Genomic DNA, 21,871 nt, shown 5'->3' on the forward strand with positions numbered 1-21,871 from the left:
AGAGTGCAATACAAGGCTGGCAGGGCCACTGGTAACCCAGACAGCGCCTTCACGCCGGTTAGGAGTACACTCAGCTTTAGAAGATGCAGTGTGGCTTGGTGACAGATGCAGAGCCTGGGCCAAAGCTCCCACTGCCTCTGTCCTCTTGGCTGGTGTCTCGTGCTTATGCTGCAGTTTCCTGGACTCTCCTGCCTTGAACGATCTCAGGGTTAAAGGGCCAAGAGGGGATGAAGTGTCTTCCAAGAACTTTCAGAATCCCAGACGGGCCTTGGTGCTGAGGGAGATCAGTCTCTCACAGGGGAGACTGGGTAGGGAGGCAATGATGCTTCTCTCAGCTGGTAAGGTGTCCTGGCCACCACCCCACGTGCAGCCCACTCCTCACACATGAACTCTATTTAATTTCCCAGGGTGGAGATGCCCATATAGGGAAGGGGCGTGGCCCAGGCACAGTACCACCTTGCCAACCTTCCCTGGTCCAGAAGCCCCAGCAAGCTGCTGGAACCTGCCTGCCTTTGCTGTTTGGCTTCATTGTATCTCATGAACCAAGACAGCAGGAATTTTCTGCAGTCAACTTCAACAGGAAACAATCCCGGCAATCTGCTGCTTCTTCCTTAATTCACGGAAAACACAGAAAGGAAAAATTCCTCTCAGGAGTGTTTGTGCCACTCAGTTGAGAGCTGTCACTGGTTCACCTGACAGCTCGGGGACCCAGGCTGGGTGGACGTAGTTTATCAAGGATGGTACAGGGATGCAGTTTGCAAGCTACCAAGTTGGACTCTTGGCTCTGGAAATTTAATGTGTGACAGCTGCGTGCAGCCAGTGGTGTCCAGCATTTTAAAAAGGTCAATTAAGAAACGGCTGGTGGCGGTGCAGCTCATGACAGCCCAAGGGGGTGAGCAAGGCTGAGTAAACAGAAGGGCTGAGACGTATATTACTGGAATTGAAGTGTCGAAGTGAAGCGTGGTGGGGAGGAAATCTATTGTCACAAGCCATAAAGCACATCTGAGTTTTGCAGTGGAAAGCAGTACAGCTGTTTCCCTCCCCAGGCAGCACAGGGAGCGGTCTGTGAACGGAGGGCTTGGCAGACAAAGGCGACACCTGCGTGGCTTGATCAGTCTGCAGACAAAATTGTTACCCTCCTGCCTGTTCCTTTGCACTTCCTGGAGCACGAGGCGGACACTGAAGTGATAGTCACAGTGTGGGTCATGTTCTAGAAATCCATATTTTAAGCGTTCCCCCAAGGCTGGGCTCCACCTTCTCTTCAGGTCATGTGGGTGAGTGGGCGGATGGGAGCCTGAGTGCCCCTGTGAGCAAGTGCCTAACCCCAGATGCACGTCTGCTCCCTGGCTTCAGTGGACACCCAAATGCAGGGAAAGTATAGACCTTTTACACTGTGATGGATAAAAGAGGGAGTCCTTAGAGGAAGCCTATTTCAGCCTGTGACAGAATTGGCTTATGGTTGGGGGAAGGCACTTCATGAGGCTCTTTTTACGGAAATCAGACAAAGGGGTCTTAGACTTCTCGGACAGGCTTTTTTTTGCTACATCTACCTGTCAAGCTAGAAATTCAGCAGAGCAATGGGAGTGCTAATTGAGATGCAAAACAGGTCCAGAGTTCCTAGAAATGTCTAATGATCCTCCAATTCATTGTGAATGCAGAAATAAGACCTGCAGTAAGTGAAACGGGAGTCAGAACACCAACCTTTTTGCTCTCCCTTCTCTTTATCTTTCCTTTTTCATATCTACTTTGGAAACCTCACAAGTTTTATGATTAAAAAAAGTAGTATAGCCATCAGTGGGGTTTGTCTTTCACACACTGGGTATTTATTATTAGAAAATAGCTTCTATCAGCTGTCAGTACCAAACAAGTTGAAAGGAGCGTGCTTCTCACCATAAATTGTTTTCCTCCTTAATGAAGTTTAAATAAACAGTTCACTGTGGGGAGAGTTGTCACGCCTTTTTTTTTTTCTTCTTTAAAAACTGAATAATTAAATGGATTTTAGTACAAAACATCCTTCAAATATGACTTGTCCTGCAGTTATGCTGTCCCTTTGAGTAAGGGACTTGGAAGAGATGGAAAAGATCACTCAAGCTATCAAATTACCCCAAAGAATCTACAGTTAAAAACTGGGAAACAAACCAATGAACCCAAACAAAACCCATCCAAACCAGGAAACCAGTTTTAACATTGGCTTTTCAATTTTGATTATCATCTAAGTTTAATATATATATATATTTATATTTGAAATAGTAATAAAAAAGGAATAACTGAATTGCATCCTTAGCAGGACAACCTTCCTCATACGTGAAAGAGGTGTTCAGAAAATCCCATACAGTATCTGCTAAATAAACATGTTTGGCAGCTTAGCAAATATCATATGATTGCAGCATCCATGATTTGAAGTCAAAGAGCATTCGCTTTCTTCGGGCGGAGTCCGTTGGTCAGGGCGATGTGATTACATGGCTCTGGATGTTCTTCGACCCACAGGCTTGAGGAAGGGTTTGGGAGTGGCTCAGTGCATGTCCCCAGTGCAGAAACTTCCAAACCCCAAACAACAAATCAACCAACCAACCAAACACACAAACATCAGACAATTGTCTCCTTTGAGTTCCTCTTGACAGAGTGGAGGCCCAGCAAGGACTGCTGGTTAGAAGGGATGTTGACAGACTTTGGAATGAGGAGAATCACCCTCTGATTGGTCCGACGCCATTCATTGTACAATCGACAGTGGTACCTAAACGACACCTGGGGTCGGGAGAGGAAAAACAAGAGAAGGTTTCAGGTAACGGAAGCTGGTTATCAATTCAAACAACCTCTGCGCCATTTAAAACAGTTCCAAACATCAGTACAGCCGGGCAAGAGCCTGGGGCAAAACTGCTCTAGCAGGTCTTCACGCAGCTGTGGGACTAGGCAGCGTGCTCTTTTGGTCATCGAGTTTCTCTCTGTTAAATGAGAGGGATGCGAGGGCTTCACACACCCTTCTGTAGGTTGGACACTGCACAACTCCAAGGACCCCATTCACAGTATGACAAGGGCACCCTTCGTACTGTGATACGGACAACCTGCACCACTGTGCTTGGCAGCCCCTGTGAGTGATCCCCTTTGCCCTCAGCTCCACGGCTTCCGGTGGAGAAGCTTCAGCATGGGCACCCACTCCCCTGATGAGTTCTTCCTGAGCCAGCACCTGTACCCACCTCAGCATGGCATCAGTGCCCTGTACACCACTGCCCTTGTTTCTCCCTCTCCCTGCCCCAGAAGCATCTTATTGAGGGCAGGGGCTTCTGCTGTATTCATCCTCGCATGCTCGGCACCTGTCACAGTGCCTGGTGCTTAGGGAGCTGCTCGGTTAAGCTCACTGAGCAAACGGACGAGTGAATAAATACCCTGTACCTTTAACTGCAACACTGCTTTTAGACCTAGGCCTCTCTTCACAAAACACGACAGCACGAGCAGTAGACGCATCATCAACTGTGACATAACTGTACCCTCAAAGTGCTTGCTTCTTGTGTAAATATACTCGAATGAGATGCTTGCTTGCTTCTATGGCTTGCTTTGGAGAAGACTGGAGAAAAGCGTTTATCAATTTTCCCAGGAAATTCAAAGAATTGATTCTTCTGAAGATGTATAAACTGCCTTTAAAAGTGGAAGTATAGGTTCTAGTTTGAGTATATCTAGATGGCTAGGTAAGTGCTGGGGAGGAAGGCACCCATGACCTCAGGATGACAAATTATTCAAGGTACAGACTGTTTAACCACCTGGGGTAGATAAGTCATGCTGACCCTAGTACAGGGTCCCTGTTGGCCAAAGTGGACTGACCCTATGGTTTGAGCTCAGTGTTTCTGGAAGAGAATGCAGGCTCTTGATCAGAAAGGGCCTATCTTCACAGAAGGATCATGAAATCCAAGGCCACTCACTCAAATTTCTTCGGGTAGAAAGCAGATACCACAGACAGAATGCCAGAGAGATTTCAGTATGAAAATATAAGCTTTTAAACTCACACAGATGTGCTTTTCTCCAAAAGGCTCTGAACATGCCAGAGTGGATCAGAGGTTTGTTTTTTTTTTTTTCTTCTTTTTCGTTTTTTAAAGCTTGATTCTCTTGTATCTGTTCTGTCCTGCTGCTGCCTGGTGCTACTCATGAATGTAAGAGGCAGGCTGGAAAACGTGCTCATTAGGGCAAAGGGCAGGGAAGGGGTAGGAATCAGACAAGTACTAATGAAGAACGGGGTCATTTCAAGAAATCTGGAAATATTACAAGAAAGGTGGATTTGAAATCTAGTCCCTCCGTCGGGATGGTAATGAACTGCGCGTGCTCAGTAAGTGCAGGCGCCGCGGCAGCTGAGCGCAGTAGGAAGCAGCCCGTGGGATGCCTCGTTTGTAAAATGTGAATAATGATATCAGAGATAATGCATAAAAAGCACGCTGCACAGTGCCATTGCCACATGTTAGTGTTCCTGGCCTGTTATTTCTGGTGGGTTAAATCTGAAAAGAAGATAATTTTGCAACACTCATTCTTAGATACAGGAAGGTGGGGGGAAATAGAAAAAGAGAGGTTGGGCTAATTTCCTCTAAAGCCTTGCTCTCAGTGTGGCCATGAAGGATGCACCACCTGGGAGCTTGTTAGAATATAACAATTGTGGGCTCCACCCAGACATAGGGAATCAGAGCGTGCATTTTAACAAGATCCCCAGGTGATTCGCATGTACCGTCAAGCCTGAGAAGCACTGCTTCAAGGAACGCAGGGAGTCCCTGCCTTACCAGGTCTCCCAGTTCCTTGGCTGGGAAGTACAAAAATAAGACCCACTTGTTCAGACAAACAAATGAGACCTTACTACGCATTCATCTATCTTAATTGTTGCTCACCACCACGGTCTGCAGGCGAATTCAATCAATAAGAAAGCATCATGTGAAGATGATGCTGCGTCAGAGATAATGAAGGTAGGTGCAGAGCACAGGGATCATGAGTCTGCAGTTGCCCTGGGTAGTTCTGGCTCTAGTCTCTAAGAGCGCCAAGACACTCCCTCCCATCAGTGGAACAGAAGAAGAATAAGACAGGTTTGATTTAGAGAAACAAAGAGGCAGTGAGGAAAAAAAAATAAACAACGTAAAGGAAAAAAAGAAGCTATGGCAGTTGTAACACTGGGAACTTCATTTAGATATTTATTAAATTTCTGAGGTTTTAAAGAAAGAGGAGGAAGAAAGAGCCCAGGGCCACTATTCTAAAAACTACTCTTTATGGGATGGGTTTCTTGACATGTCTTCATTTTTTTCATCCAAAGGCTATTTATTAACCTCCGGTCACGGGCAAGGTCTGTACAGAGTTGCAGTCATGTGCACGGCACACAGAGGGCTGGCACATATTAGCATAAACTCTCCCCGAGAGGCTTCCCTGGTGACTCAGCGGTAAAGAATTTGCCTGCCGATGCAGGAGACATGGGTTTGATCCCTGGGTCGAGAAGATCCCCTGGAGGAGGAAATGGTAACCTGTTCCAGTATTCCTGCCTGGGAAATCCTATGGACAGAAGAGCCTGGTGGGCTACAGTCCATGAGGTCACAAAAGAGTCAGACTCGACTTAGAAACTAAACAATAGCTCCCCAAGCGAGGTGACTAGCTGCGGCTGAATGTTTGCTGTAAAGTCATGGCATGACTTGGGAAATCTCATTAGGAATTTTGATTCTGCCCTTTCTCTTTGGAGTTCGTGGTGTGACTGAAGCATATCGATGAGGCCAGGGCTGTGGAAGTTGTCTTCCCAGAATGGGGCCTGACCTCTGATCTGTGATGGTCCTGTGGAAGACAAGAGGGCGGTGAGGGACTCAGTCAGCCACACTGGGTCTCGCCAGATACCCTCAGTGTGTCTGAACCCACCGTGAGCCTTGCCAGGACAGCATTCTATTCAAGCTTTCCCCTCTGTAAAGAGAATTTAAATGACTGACCCGTGGGACTGGGAGTCAGCCAGAAGGGCTGGATCATTCATTGCTTTCGTCTGGTGATTTAATCAGTTGCCACCGAGACTCAGTAGATGGTGGTACCTCCTGGGTGGGGTGGTCACTGCCTGTAGGCACTGCTACACTGGGCTAATGCAGACCCTATGTGGACACTTTCTGAACTCTTCACGTGGACTCAGTTCTCACCTACTTGTGTCTGTCCATGGACTTCAAATGGTTTGTGGCATGCACAGTGATGTTTCTGGGGCACCTCTTCCCTCCAGCTGTCAGGGTGGAGGTGACCGAGGTCTTGGCCTCCTGGGTGTCAGACACCTGTGTGTCAGAGCAGCGGATTCCAGAAGGCAGAACTCCCTGAGTCTGTCGAGCCTGGGCCCCGGTGGAGGCACTGAGCTCCAAATAGACCTTCAGGCGAGCGTGAGCAGCGCGGGCGCCGGTCCCTCTGACAGCGCTGGCGAGGCCCTTCTGGGAAGGTTCTTCCGGGGAGAGCCGGGCTGGGACTGACACCGTGTTTGTTTATCTAAGACATTTTCACAGCATATTCTCCTTAAGTCTGACAGCTTGTTTACAATGGGTTTCTGCCGGAGGGCAGTTTCCAAGTGCTGTCAGCTTCTGAATTACAGCTCGTGCCAGGCCCGCTCAGTACAGCATTTATCTGGGAAGGAGTTAGTCTAGATTGAGTAACCTATCGCTGAGCTGTGGCCGCTGCGAGTTTTTCACACGAAAGGGGAGAGACGCCCGAATTTCCCTCCAGTTGCTCTTTGTTTTATAGAGGAGGGAGGGAGAGTGTGAGATGGGGGGGCACAGCCGCTGGGGGAAGAGAGCCCATGCCTCTGCTGAGTGTCCTGATGGATGTTCCTGACATTATCCCACCTCATCCTCACAATAGTTGACCCAGGGGTCAGCGGTCGTTTCCTCAAGTCTGTGCATAAGGAGAAGGATGATCAGAGAGGTTAGGGACCCTGTTTGAAGTTACACAGCTATTCGGATGCTAAATCTTGGGTTTAAACCCAAGCCTTTGGATTCTGAAGGCATGTGCTGTTTTTTTTACTACACAGAATTGCCTCTTGGCAGCATTTCTGGAGTGAAGTAGGTCATCAGTCCCCCGAAAGAGCCACTCCAGGTGCCTTTCCCACCCAAACCTTCCTTTCACCTGAGATGAGAGATGAAACAGGATAACATCCATTTTTCTCTAGGTAATCTCTTTTTTTATTTCCTTCTTTTTGCCCACTCCCTCCTCTTTTCTTTTTTTCTTTCCTGTTAGGTAAGGATTTTCAAAAAGGCCTTAACTTAATTTGAATGTCCAGCGTTTAAGACTACATCTTCATTCAACCTTCATCTTAGGAACTTGTACAAGAAAAATGAGAGACTAGTAAACTTCTAAACATGGTAAAACTTACACTTAATTGTTTTCCAAAGTGCTCTCCCACATACGCTTTCACATCGATCTCCTAAGGCCAGGAGAAGCTGGTAGGATGGGTATGACTCTCATCCCTACTTTACAGATGAGGACACTGAGGCTCGGAGAAGTGAAATGACTTTTCCAAGGTGGTGCAGGACTTTGAGACAGTCATGGACAGACAATTTAGCTTCTTATTTCTAATCCTCTTCCCACGACACTGTCCCTGCAGCTTCTGAGTCAGTCTGATTGCTTGATTCACAGTGAATCAAGACACAGTTTAGAAGTGTAGATGTTTAGAGGAGACAATAAAAGTTTTGGTTGAGGGCTTTATTGGGCTGGGAAAATGAATGCCTCCCTTAACCAGAAGACTCCCATAAAGTTTCAAGCACCAAAACACTCCCTATTTACCCAGGCTCAAGTCATGCCCCTTTTACTGAGACTGAAATGCATCCGCCACTTAGCATCTGAAACTCTCACCTAGGAGGCACAGAGCTGGACAAGAGGGAAGGGCAGTGAGCAGGGGGCTGTGGTCAGCTGGTAGGGATGGCAACTGGTGGCACAGGGCTTGGGATATAGGTAAGGGAGCAGGTGTGAGCACTGTAAGCTTCATATGCTGACACTGTGCTGCAGAGATGGGAATGGGACAGCCTCGACAGGAAATACATTTTGAATAACAACAGAGCGTGCTCAGATTAGAGATGAGCAGGCACATGCCGGGAAGCAGGGGGGCCCGGTTTCTGAAAACCTTCCAGAAGACTATGACATTCTTCCCTGCAGGTCTCACAGGGAAGCGTCAAGAGAGCAAATGATGCCCCCTCTTTGTGGGCGCTGCCAACTGGTACCCAAACAAGCACGAGGTTAATTAAAACAATAAAAAGCCAGAGAGGGTTAAAATTTTTTTCCTTCTATCCAGCAGGAACACTTATTGGGAAATGGTTTTTCTTTAGTGGCAGCTTCTCAGCTAGATGAATTAGTGGTTTTATGGGCAGAAGAATCAATGTCCCAGCCCAGAATAATCAGCAGGCGAAGTGCATCTCCTCGTCCAACAAAGACTTTAGGCCTTGTCAGGACAAAAGGAGAAAATAACCAGCAGGAGGATTCATGATCTGTGCGGGCAGCAACAGCAACAGTGGCCAAGCACGTCATTCATCACGTACATCATATACTACAATCCTGGCAAAAGTGAGGAGCATGAACAAGGGAAAGAAGATGCCAGGCCTGCTCACAGAGGAGTGCTTGGCTGTGAGAGGGGAGGAATGCCCAGGGTGTATGCCTTTGACTGATGAACTCTCAGACACTGTGGCTTTTTCTTTGCTTCATCTGCTCTTCCCAGCAGTGCACAAAAATGTACACACACACACACGCACACACACACCCCGAATCACTATTGCCAGCACTTAAAGGTCTGTGTGCTCCCAGGCGGGTGAGATGAGCTACAGACAAGAGGGAAAGCCATGCCAGCCGGGTGCTGCCAGCTCCCACCGGCTGCAATCCCCAGGCCCCAGGCCATACTTACTAGTGTCCAAAAGAGGTAAATAGTGAAGAGTGCAACAGTGAGTGCAATCAGTCCGACGGCTTCGAGCCGACTGCTAAAGTGCAGGTGGTCCACAGCGCCCCGCAGGCAGAGCCAGCCCGAGATGGTGGCCAGCGGGGTGATGAACAAGAAGCACACCATGTCTCCAAACAGAGTCCGCTTCTCGTGCTGGGGACCTGGGTTTCTGAGCCACTGCCAGGGCAAGGGAGACAGAGAAAAGCAGGGACAAGGTTAAACACCAGGGAAGCGTGGAGACATGCTACTCTGATGTTGTATTTGTCTTCAGCATCTGGAAATGGCACCTCTGACCTGTTCTGAGATCACATAGAAGCAGTAAGGGCTCATTCCCAGCCCTGTCCCATCAATAGTAGTGATGATGATAATAGTAATAATAATAAAAGCATCCTTGCTGTAGATGTCCTGCTGGTTTTGAAAAGAGTTCAATGATTATTATGAATCACAATGACCCTATGGGGAAGACAGAGAGAATGTTATCTTTGAAAGGTAATTGAGGTGCAGGAAGTGCTGTAGTGTGCCAGAGCTTTCCTGTGTCTTGACCCTGGGAATGTGTGCAGGAAAGGGTTAACTTGGCATGCCCATGTTGCGCCCACATTGCTCAAATCCTGCACATTTCCAAGACCTGTTTTTTTAAGGTTGGCTCCTACGAAAAGAGCTCCGAGTCCTTGTAATAATGTGCCTGATAAGAGTGTTTTTGTATGCCTGAGGCCTTGGGCCACATGGTGCCAGGGTAAGCAGATAGTTTATGCCAACGGTGTGATTTATGCTAAATACCTATTTTTGCTCCAGGGGCTGGAGTCTGAGTAGCTGAGGTCTTTCACGCGGGCACTGCATATCTTATGTGACTGACCCTAATAAACGCCCTGGACACCAAGGTTCGGGTGAGCATCCATGGTTGATAATGCCTTGCACATGTTGTTATAAATTACTGCTATAAAAATTAGGGATATCTGTGTGATATTGCTGGGAAGGGACATCTGGGAGCTTGTGCCTAGTTCCTCCTGGACTTTGCCCCAGCACCTTCTGCCTCTGTTGATTTTAATTGGGATCCCTCTGTTGTCATTCATTGTAACCATTAAGAGCTTTTCTGGGTCTTGTGAGTCCTAGTCAGTCACTGACGGTGGTCTTGGGGAAGGAGAATCACTTTTACTCCATGAACTCCATAATTCCCCTTCCCTTATATTTTAGGAGCCTGGATCTCCTACTTAGGACTGTCTCTGACATCTTAGACTTCCCTAGTGGCTTAGACAGTAAAGAGTCTGCCTACAATGTGGGAGACCCAGGTTCGATGCCTGGGTCAGGAAGATCCCCTGGAGAAGGAAATGGCAACCCACTCCAGTACTCTTGCTTGGAAAATCCCATGGACGGAGAAGCCTGGTAGGCTACAGTCCACGGGGCTGCAAAGAGCTGGACACGACTGAGTGACTTCACTTTCACTTTCTGACATCTTAATTGTGCTACCATCTTGACTGAATCAATTCTAAAAAGGGTGGGGAAAACATCAGCTTGTTGAAAGACTAGAGATGAACATTCCTACAGGACAGGAACAAGGCTGTCCTCTCACCTGGGGAATCGCTGAATGTCTGCTGAGATGTTTTCCATAATCCATCTAGGAAAAGTCATGCTTATGTATTGGTGTCAGTTCATACTGGTAACAAGGCCAGGTTGCTTTCCTTCAGATTAAGCATGGAAACATGCCCAAGTAATTTCTCATCTCACCACCCCATCTAGCAATGACAGAGGCCAAGGAATCCAGGGAAGGAGTCAGCTGAGGTGGGAGAGATGCTGGCTGACTGTCTTCCACATCTTCTCAGGGGGCAGCAGTGCTGTGGGCTGCTGAGAAGTTACCTCAAGGGGCCAGCACAGTGATTCCTACAAAACCATTGGTGGGAGGGAAGGGATCATGACAGCGGAGACTGGAGGGAAGGAAGGCTATACTCAAGGGCAGACCCGGAAGACATGGGAGCTGCAAAGAGGGCGAGGGAACTGAGGAAAGAGCTGTGAATAGGCCAGCAGAAGCCTCAAGAGTGAGCCCAAGAGGTGGAAGGTCAGAGGGACAGAAGGCAGTTTGCTATTCAAGGAAGGAGCAGACTTTCCTTGAATGTTTGCCTGAGGCAAATAGTCAAGGACCCCAAATGCCTAAATTACCCTTTTCCAGTGACAACCCAGTTTTGAAATTAATTAATTAAACTTATTTGGCTGTGCCAGGTCTTAGTTATGGCATGCACAACCTTTGGTTGTGGCATGGGGGATCAAGTTCCTTGACCAGGGATCAAACCCTGGCCCCTTGCATTGGGAGTGCAGAGTCTTAGGCACTGGACCACCAAGGAAGTCCCTGACATTCCACTTTAAAAATGGCTGAGATGCTGAAAGAAGTCACCTCAGTTCAAAAGTGGACCTGAATAAATATTAAAACATAGATAATGGGGAGTTGGCTTGTCTGTGAATATAAACACAGTATTATAAAAATTTAATAAAAATACCAAAACGATCAAGTGCAAACAGTATTAACCTCACTACGTGTTGTCATGCTACCTCAGACATCTCAGCAGCTTCAAAGAAATCCAAAGAGCTCTTAGTAATTAATGTTTTCTTATCTAAACACTGGCAATATTTCTGTGAAGTGGAGAGTAGCAACGAGATATGGTTATCCCCACTTTACAGAGGCTCAGCAAGGGAGAATCACTGCTCCAAGTGATACTGAGGGGGGATCAGGGTCTCTCCATTCTTGTTCAGATGTCCTACCAGTGAAATATTTCAAACTGGAAGTGGCAAGGCATTCAGAAATCCAGATTCTTAAACACTAGTGCCGACCTAGCAGCAAGCTGACTCCCCTGGTAGCTTAGATTCTCCCAGGAAGTAGATCTAGGAAGCTGGCCTGTTTTTCTCTGTGCCCCCACCTGCTGGAACATAGTAGGTTTTCAATAAATTTGCGACAGGTGCGCAGACAAGCTTACTTCATTGGCTAAGACACCCTGCACCTCCGCAGTTTCTATTCCTTGGGCATTCTGAACATGTTTTATTAACCCTAACTGCTCACTGAAATGATTCAGGTATGCAAGGAGGTGATTATGGATCACTGCAGAACTCTGCCTGATGCACAACAAATTGCAGAGGCAAACTAGAAATTACTATTATTTGTTCCCAGTTTCCTATTTTCTAATTGTTCTTTGACCTTCTATATTCCTAAAAAATTTCTGGGTCATTTTTTATGTCTATGACCACCAGGACCTGGATTCTGCATATTATTAACACTATTTGCTCAGTTTACTCTTTGTGTTGTTTGGGTCATGTTTAGGTATGAAGTTCTTTTTTTAAAATTAACTACTTAATTGATTTTGGGCTCCGCTGGGTCTTCGTTGCTGCACTCGGCTTTCTCTAGTTTCGGCAAGCAGGGGCTAGTCTTGAGGTGTGGTCTGCAGCCCTCTCACTGTGGGGGCTTCTTGCTGGGGAGCACAGGCTCTGGGCACGCAGGCTTCAGAAGTTGTAGCACGCGGCCTCAGTACTTGTGGTGCCTGGGCTTAGTTGCTCCGAGGCATGTGGGATCTTCCCACACCAGGGCTTGAACCCATGACCCCTTCCCTGGTGGGCAGGTTCTTAACCACTAGACCACCAGGGAAGCCTAGTATGAAGTTCTTCAAACAGGTAGTGTTATGTTAAAATCTGTGACTTCTTCAGAATCCTAATTTATCTCTCACAAATGCAGGCCTGTGAATAAGACCACTAGCAATATCTGTCGGAGAAGGCAATGGCACGCCACTCCAGTCCTCTTGCCTGGAAAATCCCATGGACAGAGGAGCCTGGTAGGCTGCAGTCCATGGGGTCACTACAAGTCAGACATGACTGAGCGACTTTACTTTCACTTTTCACTTTCACACATTGGAGAAGGAAATGGCAACCCACTCCAGTGTTCTTGCCTGGAGAATCCCAGGGACGGGGGAGCCTGGTGGGCTGCCGTCTATGGGGTCGCACAGAGTTGGACACGACTGAAGTAACTTAGCAGCAGCAGCAGCAATATCTGTTGTTGAGGAAAAATTCGCTTTGTGCCATGGTAAGACCCTCTGCCAATGTGTCCAAAAAGTTGATACAGGACATTTAAACGGTTTGTAACAGAGCGAATGTGATTTTGCCTCAAGTTCCAGCAATAGGGGATTGTCTAAATACAATATGGAATTTTCTTAAAACAGACTTCTATGGAGTAATCTCAAGTGATAACGTATATTTTGTATTTACTGACACGATGTATTGCTGAACAAGAAAAGAATTCCACTAGACAGAATTGCAGTATGATCCTATATATGCAATGATATATCTACATGCACGTGAACATTTATACTTACATCAATGTAGTGAATTTACATAGACAAAGACCAGAGGAATCCTAGCAAAACAGTTGCTGTTCTTGGTAGTGGAATCAGAATGGTCTTTAACTTTTTTCCTTTTTGTATGTATATTCATGTTTTTCTAAAATGAACATGGGTTACCTGTGCAGTTATGTACAAAACATCCAGAGAGAGAGAGGGAAGGGCGGGTGGAGGGAGAGAGATGAAGAGAGAGGAGGAAGTCAGGCGAGGCAGGTGTTTAGAACACAGCAAACTACAGCAATAAAATAAACTATTACTGAGTCAACGCTAGGGCAAGCCAGTGCTGATATTTGGAGTTTTTTGTGCAATAGCTTATTGAGTTTTCACAATAACCCTGTGAGGCAGATCCTAACATTAGCCCCATTTTACAGATACAAACACTGGGGAACAGAATTCAGCAACGTACCTAATGATAGATAGCAAGTGTTGAGATTGAAACCAGCCTCACTGGTCTGATCCTTGCTTTCCATATTTATGTTTTCTTTCTGCACCAAATGATATTTGCATGTGCACATGAGTGAGTATGCGTGTATGTGTATACACCCGCACATGTACCCACGAGATGTTTTGCAGATTTTTGGCTAGGTGGGAACTGAATGGTTGGCTGGCCAGGATGTTATTATGGTAACTTTATAAAATTTGCTTAGGCTGCTGTTCTGTTCTGTGTTAATTCTTTTACCACGCCACAATATTCTGGGTGTTTAATCTCAGCTATATTATCATGCATTTTAGCTTAATTCATAATAGGCAAAAGACTGATCTCAACTATTGTTCAATTGAATTTCTTGCTTTTTATATGTCTTCTTCTGCCTCTCTCTTACCAGTTATACTTATTTAACATAAAGTATTATCCCTATTAGGTAGTAGCATCTTTGTGTCCCAAACGTTCAGTAAAGAGCAGACAGAGGCAGAACGGCAGGTTTGTTTGTATGTCCAGTCTTCCCACTGACCTGAGGTGGCCCTTACCTTTATATCACTAGCATTTTATAGTACATTCAGCATTCAGAGGCTGAATGAATGACAGTAACTTATGTTTACATGTTAACTCAGACCTTACAATATGCCAAGCACTATCTTATCTGCTACATGTAGTAATTTTTCCACTCTTCAATAACCTTTGAAAGAGGTACCATTATTAACATTAGTATTTTATATTAATAGGGAAACTGAGACATGCAGAAGTTAAATAAGTTATAGAAATTTGACTTTGTCTTGATCTATGTAGTCTAGCTCCAAAGACTGTGCTCCTATTATATCTTCATTCTCAAAAAAAAAAAAAAGGTTGGGGTGTAGGAAGGGTGGGTGGACAAAGGGGAGAGGAGGAGGAGTCTGCACCTTAACTGGTTTGATTACTGCAAGAAGGAATATTTACTTATCATGGTTCCGCTGGTGTGCTCTCATGTCTGACTCTTTGTGACCTTGTGGAGTGTGGCCCACTAGGCTCCTCTGTCCATGGGATTTTCTAGGCAAGAATACTGGAGTGGGTTGCCATTTCCTTCTCCACGGTTCCCCTGGAGTGAAATACCAATTAAATCATCCTGCTGCTTGTGGACAGTTTTTGTAGCTAAATAATCATCTTTTTTTTTTTTTTTGGAGGGGTGTCTGTGCAGCTTGTGGGATCTTCGTTCCCCAATCAGAGATTGAACCTGGGGCTCTTGCAGTGAAAGCTTGGAGTGAAACCACTGTTTGGCCAGGAAATTTCTTAAAACATCATTCTTAAAGAGTCTTTAGTTTGACCCTAGTCCTCAGCTTGTATTTGGTGGTTAGTTTTATTTTTAAGAGCGGAGGTCAGTGATGGAGAATGCTCATTTGTATGACCTCTTTTGCCTTGGCAGGCCCACCTACATGGCTGCCAGGGGATATGTGGGCAGCCAGGGGCACCTTCCTGGCTTTTGTTCTCTGATTCCATCAAAATCATAAAGCAGAGAGATTGTACTGTTGAAAGCCCTAGCAGTGAGCTGACTTTTTTTTTTTTGTGGGACTCTCATTCCAATCATTGGCTTGTTCCCAAATGATGAGACTGATCTACTCTTGGAAATAGGCACAAAAGTCAACCAAACAACCAACCAAATGAAACAAAACAGAAACCTCCACGGTAATCAGCAGTGTAGGGCACGAGATAGCAGAGGGAATCAAAGCAGCATTTCACTACCAGGGACACAGTATCATTCACTGGCTGTAAATGGATATCCAAGCTGAGCCAGGCACTAGCGGTTATTTGCGAGGTGGGTTAACTGTGGATTCAGTTCTAATTACAGTGTCAATTTGTTAAATCCTTTACTGCTGGGGAGGAGTGAGGGGGTGCAGTGCTACAGGACATTAGATTCTGCCTCCCAGACTCTGAGTTAATCGGCTTTAATCCCCAAGGTGGACAGGACATTGTGCAGGTCAGTTTGTACTGGAACCAGATTACACTCTGGTGGCTAATAGCTCCGATCGATTACAACCTTCCCCATGAATCTCCTTAATGAGAAACCATCATGAGAAAGAAACTGATAGGAGGGATAACAACCGATAGAACCATAACAAATTTATAGGGTAGAAAAACAGAAAAAAGAAGGCCTGATCTCAGAATGTTTACTCACTTGGGTTTATCTGCCTGAGTGTCTCCTGTTAATCTGACACTTGGCAGAGTTATTCACCAAGCGCTTGCCTTTCTTGGAATGAGGCTTCTTCTTGAAGCCCAACACAACACAGCCTGCACTGAGCTGTCTGGCTTGCCTGGAGAGCTGAGATGGGAAAGGGGCAGTGCAAAGATCAGAAGACATGTGACAGGTCCTCTGCATGATTTAGAAATGAAGATGAAACTTGAAAATCACACATTTCAGTTAACTTGAAACAAAGCAGAGAACAAAACCAAACAAACTCCCACCAGTGTTTTAAATCCCTGAACTCAGGAGTCTGTCAGTGAATTTCCAGGACAATTGAAGCTGCTCAGGAGATTCTGACTCAGGGGAAGCTAAGGAGATGCTCACTCCAAATGTCCATCAGCCCCGGCTGCAAGCAACGCACCTCAAACGAAAACTTCACAGATGATTTGCTCATGACCAAAATGCCAATCTCAAGCCTTGGCCTCTCTCCAAAGCTCCAGATGTGCATATCCAGCAGGCCGCTCCACAGTTCCACTTACATGACTAATAAACAACCCAGACTTCCTAGACCATTGGGGAAGTCTCCAAAGCTGAACACTTGATTTAGCATGGACCTCATCAGTGAGTCCAAAATGCAATACTTGGATGCAATCTCAAAAACAACAGAATAATCTCTGTTCATTTCCAAGGCAAACCATTCAATATCATGGTAATCCAAGTCTATGTCCCGACCAGTAATGATGGAGAAGCTGAAGTTGAACGGTTCTATGAAGACCTATAAGACCTTCTAGAACTAACACCCAAAAGAGATGTCCTTTTCATTATAGGGGACTGGAATATAAAAGTAGGAAGTCAAGGAACACCTGGAGTAACAAGCAAATTTTGCCTTGGAGAACAGAATGAAGCAGGGCAAAGGCTAATAGAGTTCTGCCAAGAGAATGCACTGCTCATAGCAAACACCCTCTTCCAACAACACAAGAGAAGATTCTATACATGGACATCACCAGATGGTCAACACCGAAATCAGATTGATTATATTCTTTGCAGCCAAAGATGGAGAAGCTGTATACAGTCAGCAAAAACAAGACTGGAAGCTGACTGTGGCTCAGATCATGAACTCCTTATTGCCAAATTCAGACTTAAATTGAAGAAAGTGGGGAAAACCACTAGACCATTCATGTATGACCTAAATCAAATCCCTTATGAGTATACTCTGGAAGTGAGAAATAGATTCAAGGGACTAGATCTGATAGAGTGCCAGATGAACTATGGACGGAGGTTCTTGACATTGTATAGGAGACAGGGAGCAGAACATCCCCAAGAAAAAGAAATGTAAAAAAGCAAAATGGCTTTCTGAGGAGGCCTTACAAATAGCTGTGAAAAGAAGAGAAGTGAAAAGCAAAGGAGAAAAGGAAAGATATATCCATTTGAATGCAGAGTTCCAAAGAATAGCAAGGAGAGGTAAGAAAGCCTTCCTCAGCGATCAATGCAAAGAAATAGAGGAAAACAATAGAATAGAAAGACTAGAGATCTCTTCAAGAAAATTAGAGATACCAAGGGAACATTTCATGCAAAGATGGGCTCAATAAAGGACAGAAATGGTATAGACCTAACAGAAGCAGAAGATATTAAGAAGCGGTGGCAAGAATACACAGAAGAACTGTATAAAAAAGATCTTCACGACCCAGATAATCACGAAGGTGTGATCACTCACACTCACCTAGAGTCGGACGTCCTGGAATGTGAAGTCAGGTGGGCCTTAGGAAGCGTCACTACGAACAAAGCTAGTGGAGGTGATGGAATTCCAGTTGAGCTACTTCAAATCCTAAAAGATGATGCTGTAAAGTGTTGCACTCAATATGCCAGCAAATTTGGAAAACTCAGCAGTGGCCACAGGATTGGAAAAGGTCAGTTTTCATTCCAATCCCAAAGAAAGACAATGCCTAAGAATGTTTAAACTACTGCACAATTGCACTCATTTCACATGCTAGTAAAGTAATGCTCAAAATTCTCCAAGCCAGGCTTCAGCAATACGTGAACAGAGAAATTCCAGATGTTCAAGCTGGTTTCAGAAAAGGCAGAGGAACCAGAGATCAAGTTGCTAACATCCATTGAATTATCAAAAAAGCAAGAGAGTTCCAGAAAAACATCTATTTTTGCTTTATTGACTATGCCAAAGCCTTTGATTGTGTGGCTCACAATAAACTGGAAAATTCTGAAAGAGATGGGACTACCAGACTACCTGACCTGCCTCTTGAGAAACCTGTATGCAGATCAGGAAGCAACAGTTTGAACTGGACATGGAACAACAGACTGAGTACGTCAAGGCTGTATATTGTCACCCTGCTTATTTAACTTATATGCAGAGTACAAAATGAGAAATGCTGGGCTGGAGGAAGCACAAACTGGAATCAAGATTGCCGGGAGAAATATCAATAACCTCAGATATGCAGATGACACCACCCATATGGCAGAAAGTGAAGAAGAACTAAAGAGCCTCTTGATGAAAGTGAAAGAGGAGAGTGAAAAAGTTGTCTTAAAGTTCAACATTCAGAAAACTAAGATCATGGCATCTGGTCCTGTCACTTCCACATGGTAAACAGTGGAAACAGTGTCACACTTTATTTTTTTGGGCTCCAAAATCACTGCGGATGGTAATTGCAGCCATGAAATTAAAAGACGTTTGCTCCTTGAAAGGAAAGTTATGACCAACCTAGACAGCATATTAAAAAGCAGAGACATTACTTTGCCAGCAAAGGTCCGTCTAGTCAGGGCTATGGTTTTTCCAGTGGTCATGTATAGGTGTGAGAGCTGGACTATAAAGAAAGCTGAATGCTGAAGAATTGATGTTTTTGAACTGTGGTGTTGGAGAAGATTCTTGTGGGTCCCTTGGACTGCAAGGAGATCCAACCAGTCCATCCTAAAGGAGATCAGTCCTGGGTGTTCATTGGAAGGACTGATGCTAAAGCTGAAACTCCAATACTTTTGGCCACCTCATGAGGAGAGCTGACTCATTTGAAAAGACCCTGATGCTGGGAAAGATTGAAGGCAGGAGGAGAAGGGGACAACGGAGGATGAGATGGTTGGATGGCATCACTGACTCGATGGACATGAGTTTGGGTAAACTCTGGGAGTTGGTGATGGACAGGGAGGCCTGGCATGCTGCGGTTCATGGGGTCGCAAAGAGTCAGACATGACTGAGCGACTGAACTGAACACCACCTTTCTTTTCTGCAAGGCTCCCTATCAGGAAATAACATGACCAACCACCCGGTTGCTTCGTTAATCCTGTTTCCTTTCTATGTCATACCCTGCAATTCTAGTCCTGTAAGCCCCGTCAGAACTCCTTCAACAGGCATCTGGAATCTGTGCTCCTCTCCCCATCTCCATTGCTGCCATCCCCAGGCCTCCGTCACCTCTTACTGGGGAGGCAATTGCATTCCTGCTTCCACTCAGGTCACCTTCTAGTCCAGATCCAAAACAGCAGTCAGAGTGACCTTGTAAATACATAAACCAGACCACGTTGCTCCTTTGCTTAAAATTCTCCAATGGTTAGAATAAAGTCCAAACTCTGCCCTTCCTCTGTGTGTCTCCTATAACCTCTCCCCATTTATTTCCAAATTTTTACGTGGCTGTTCCCATAAGGGGAACAGGCTCTGCCCATATGCTTGCATGGTTGGCTCTTTCTCATCATTTAGGTAAAAAATACTCCTTGCACCTCTGAGCATTACCTCGCTATATTTTCTATAGAGTGCATGACACTCTATGAAATGATGCTGTTTATCTATTTGATTGCTTGTTTATTTTTTTGTTCCCCACTTCAATGAGAGCTCCATGATGGTAGGACTGCATTTTTGTTCATTCTTGTATGCCTTGATCCAAGAACAGTACTGGAACATAGTAGATGCTTCATGAAAATGAATGAATAAACATCTGAGATGCCTGTGGTCCTGACCAGAAATGACCCTATAATATGTTAAACTAATTAAAATCAGTCAGTGAGAAGAAACTCTGTTGTCTGGTAAACATCAAGTCCTGAAGTTCACTGCTTTTAGCCTTCTAGTTTGGAGATAGTATTCCTTTTATAGCACTCCTTTTTGGTTGCCAAGAAAATAACTACAGTATTTTGTTGCTACAAGGTGAAAAATCCTGTAGATTCTGTTCAAGTCATCTTTTTACCTTGAGATATAAATAATCATGAAATATCATCTGTTTTTCTATAGGTCATGAAATAACATGAGAAATCCAGTAAATTATTCAAGGTCCTTTGTACTGTTTTAGTCACAGATACTGTCTTTTTTTTTTTTTTCCTAGAAAAAAACTACTTTGAAATATAGGAGAAAAAGACAATACCAATGTCCACTTAAAAATTATACAACTTGAGTTCAACTAAAAATAGGTGCCCAGTGCCTATTATGTGCCAGGTATTTTTACTGAATTTAATGACACCAGATGGTGGTGTTATTCCCATTTTGAATTGGGTTATTAAGCCTCAGTGAGGTTAAATGACTTGTTCAAGGTTACACGGTGGAGGAGCCAGTATTTGAAATCTCCAGCCTACTGTTCTTTCATATCTTCCCTTCAGCTCGTTTCTGTGCTACAGAAAACCTCCTAATTTTTGTTTGCTCTCACAATGAGTAAGGTTGGAGAAGCAGCACCGAGCAGCAAACAGACACGGGATTGGAAGCAGGAGACAGGACCCTGCTTCCAGGCGTATCTTCTTGGTTCCCCCTTATGCTGTGTGAACTTCATTAAGTTCTATCACCTCTCTGGGGGAGTGAAAATGGGGGTCTCCCTCCAAGGAGTAAGGATGGTCCAGCTTTGAGGGGAAGGCGAACACCCCTTGCTAGTTGTCTTAACGTCCTACTTTTGTTCAAAACATCAGGTCCAGCTGTAGCTTTCAGCCCTGCTCTCTTCTGAGCTCCAGGCTCGTGGATCCCACTGCGCACTGAATCTCTCTCCGTTTGCGTGACAAACATCTCCGCCTTCACCAGGTCCACAGTGCAACGCTGGATTCACCACCACACGCCAACTCTCCCGCAAACTGACTCCAGTTGCTCTCCCAGGTGGTTCCTTCCACACCAGTCGGTGGCAACACCAACAGCCACAGGCTCCTGCAAACAACCTCCACCTCATTCTTATTCTCCCTTTCCTCACTCCCTGCTCCCTCTACCCAACCCGAAAGCAGATCCTGATGTTTTGGAACACGTCTTGAACACATTCACATCTCTCTCTAGGGCCACTACTCTTTACCAAGCCACCCTCATCTTTCACTTGAACCATGTAATAGTCACTTCACTCTTCTCGTCCTGTTACCCTAGAATCCAGGTTCTATAGAAAAAGCAGCAAGATCACATCACTTCTCTTGCTTAAAACTCCCCAGTGGCTCCCCATTGCTCTTAGTCTAATGCCTCGCTGGGGCACACCAAGCCTGCCTGTTGTTGCCCCCCTGTTTGTACCCTGGGCTCTACAGACCCCAAGGGGTCCAAGGATATGATTCATGGGATCTGTGATTTTACGATGAGGGTAAAAATCACATCTTTATTTTCACAGCCTCTAACTGACATTTAGTGTCTCATTGAGTTATGCAGAAAATCTTAGTGATGTGAGCAGTACCTGTGACTGTCACCTACAGAAACCACAGATATCTCACACTAAAACTGTTGAAGATATCTTGACAAATTATACTTCAGTGATTAAATCTACTACAAGACGCGTTAAAGCAGCATCTATATTTTATGTCACAGCTTTGTCTTTTAAATATTTTTATAGCTGTATTATAATGTAATTGGTTTTCTTTGCATTCCTATATATTTTATATTGTGTGTGTTAAGTCACTTTAGTTGGGTCTGACTCTTTGCGATCCTATGGACTGTAGCCCACCAGGCTCTTCTGTCCAGGGGAATCTCTAGGCAAGAATACTGGCCCTCCTCCAGGGGGTCGTCCAGACCCAGGGATTGAACCCATGTCGCTTAGGTTTCCTGCATTGGCAGGCAGTCTCTTTACCACTAGTGCCATTTG

General features: G+C 45.2%; 1 protein-coding gene across 2 annotated transcripts in view; it reads right to left on the reverse strand.

Annotated features, from left to right (window-relative positions):
- Positions 1-21,871, reverse strand: part of MARCHF3 (membrane associated ring-CH-type finger 3) — a 163,304-nt gene continuing 141,433 nt past the window's right edge. Inside the window, exons 5-6 of one of the 2 annotated variants that reach the window (XM_055431264.2) lie at positions 8,861-9,070; positions 1-2,745 (exon numbers count right to left, since the gene is read on the reverse strand). In XM_055431264.2, coding sequence (XP_055287239.1) covers positions 2,587-2,745; positions 8,861-9,070 — 369 coding nt within the window. In that variant the 3' untranslated portion in view covers positions 1-2,586. The remainder of the gene's footprint in view (positions 2,746-8,860; positions 9,071-21,871) is intronic. The other variant, XM_055431263.2, reaches the window with a different exon arrangement.

This window comes from Moschus berezovskii, chromosome 8 (genome assembly GCF_049115385.1).
Source record: "Moschus berezovskii isolate FMDL1 chromosome 8, NW_MosBer_1.0, whole genome shotgun sequence".
Classification (NCBI taxonomy): Eukaryota; Metazoa; Chordata; class Mammalia; order Artiodactyla; family Moschidae; genus Moschus; species Moschus berezovskii.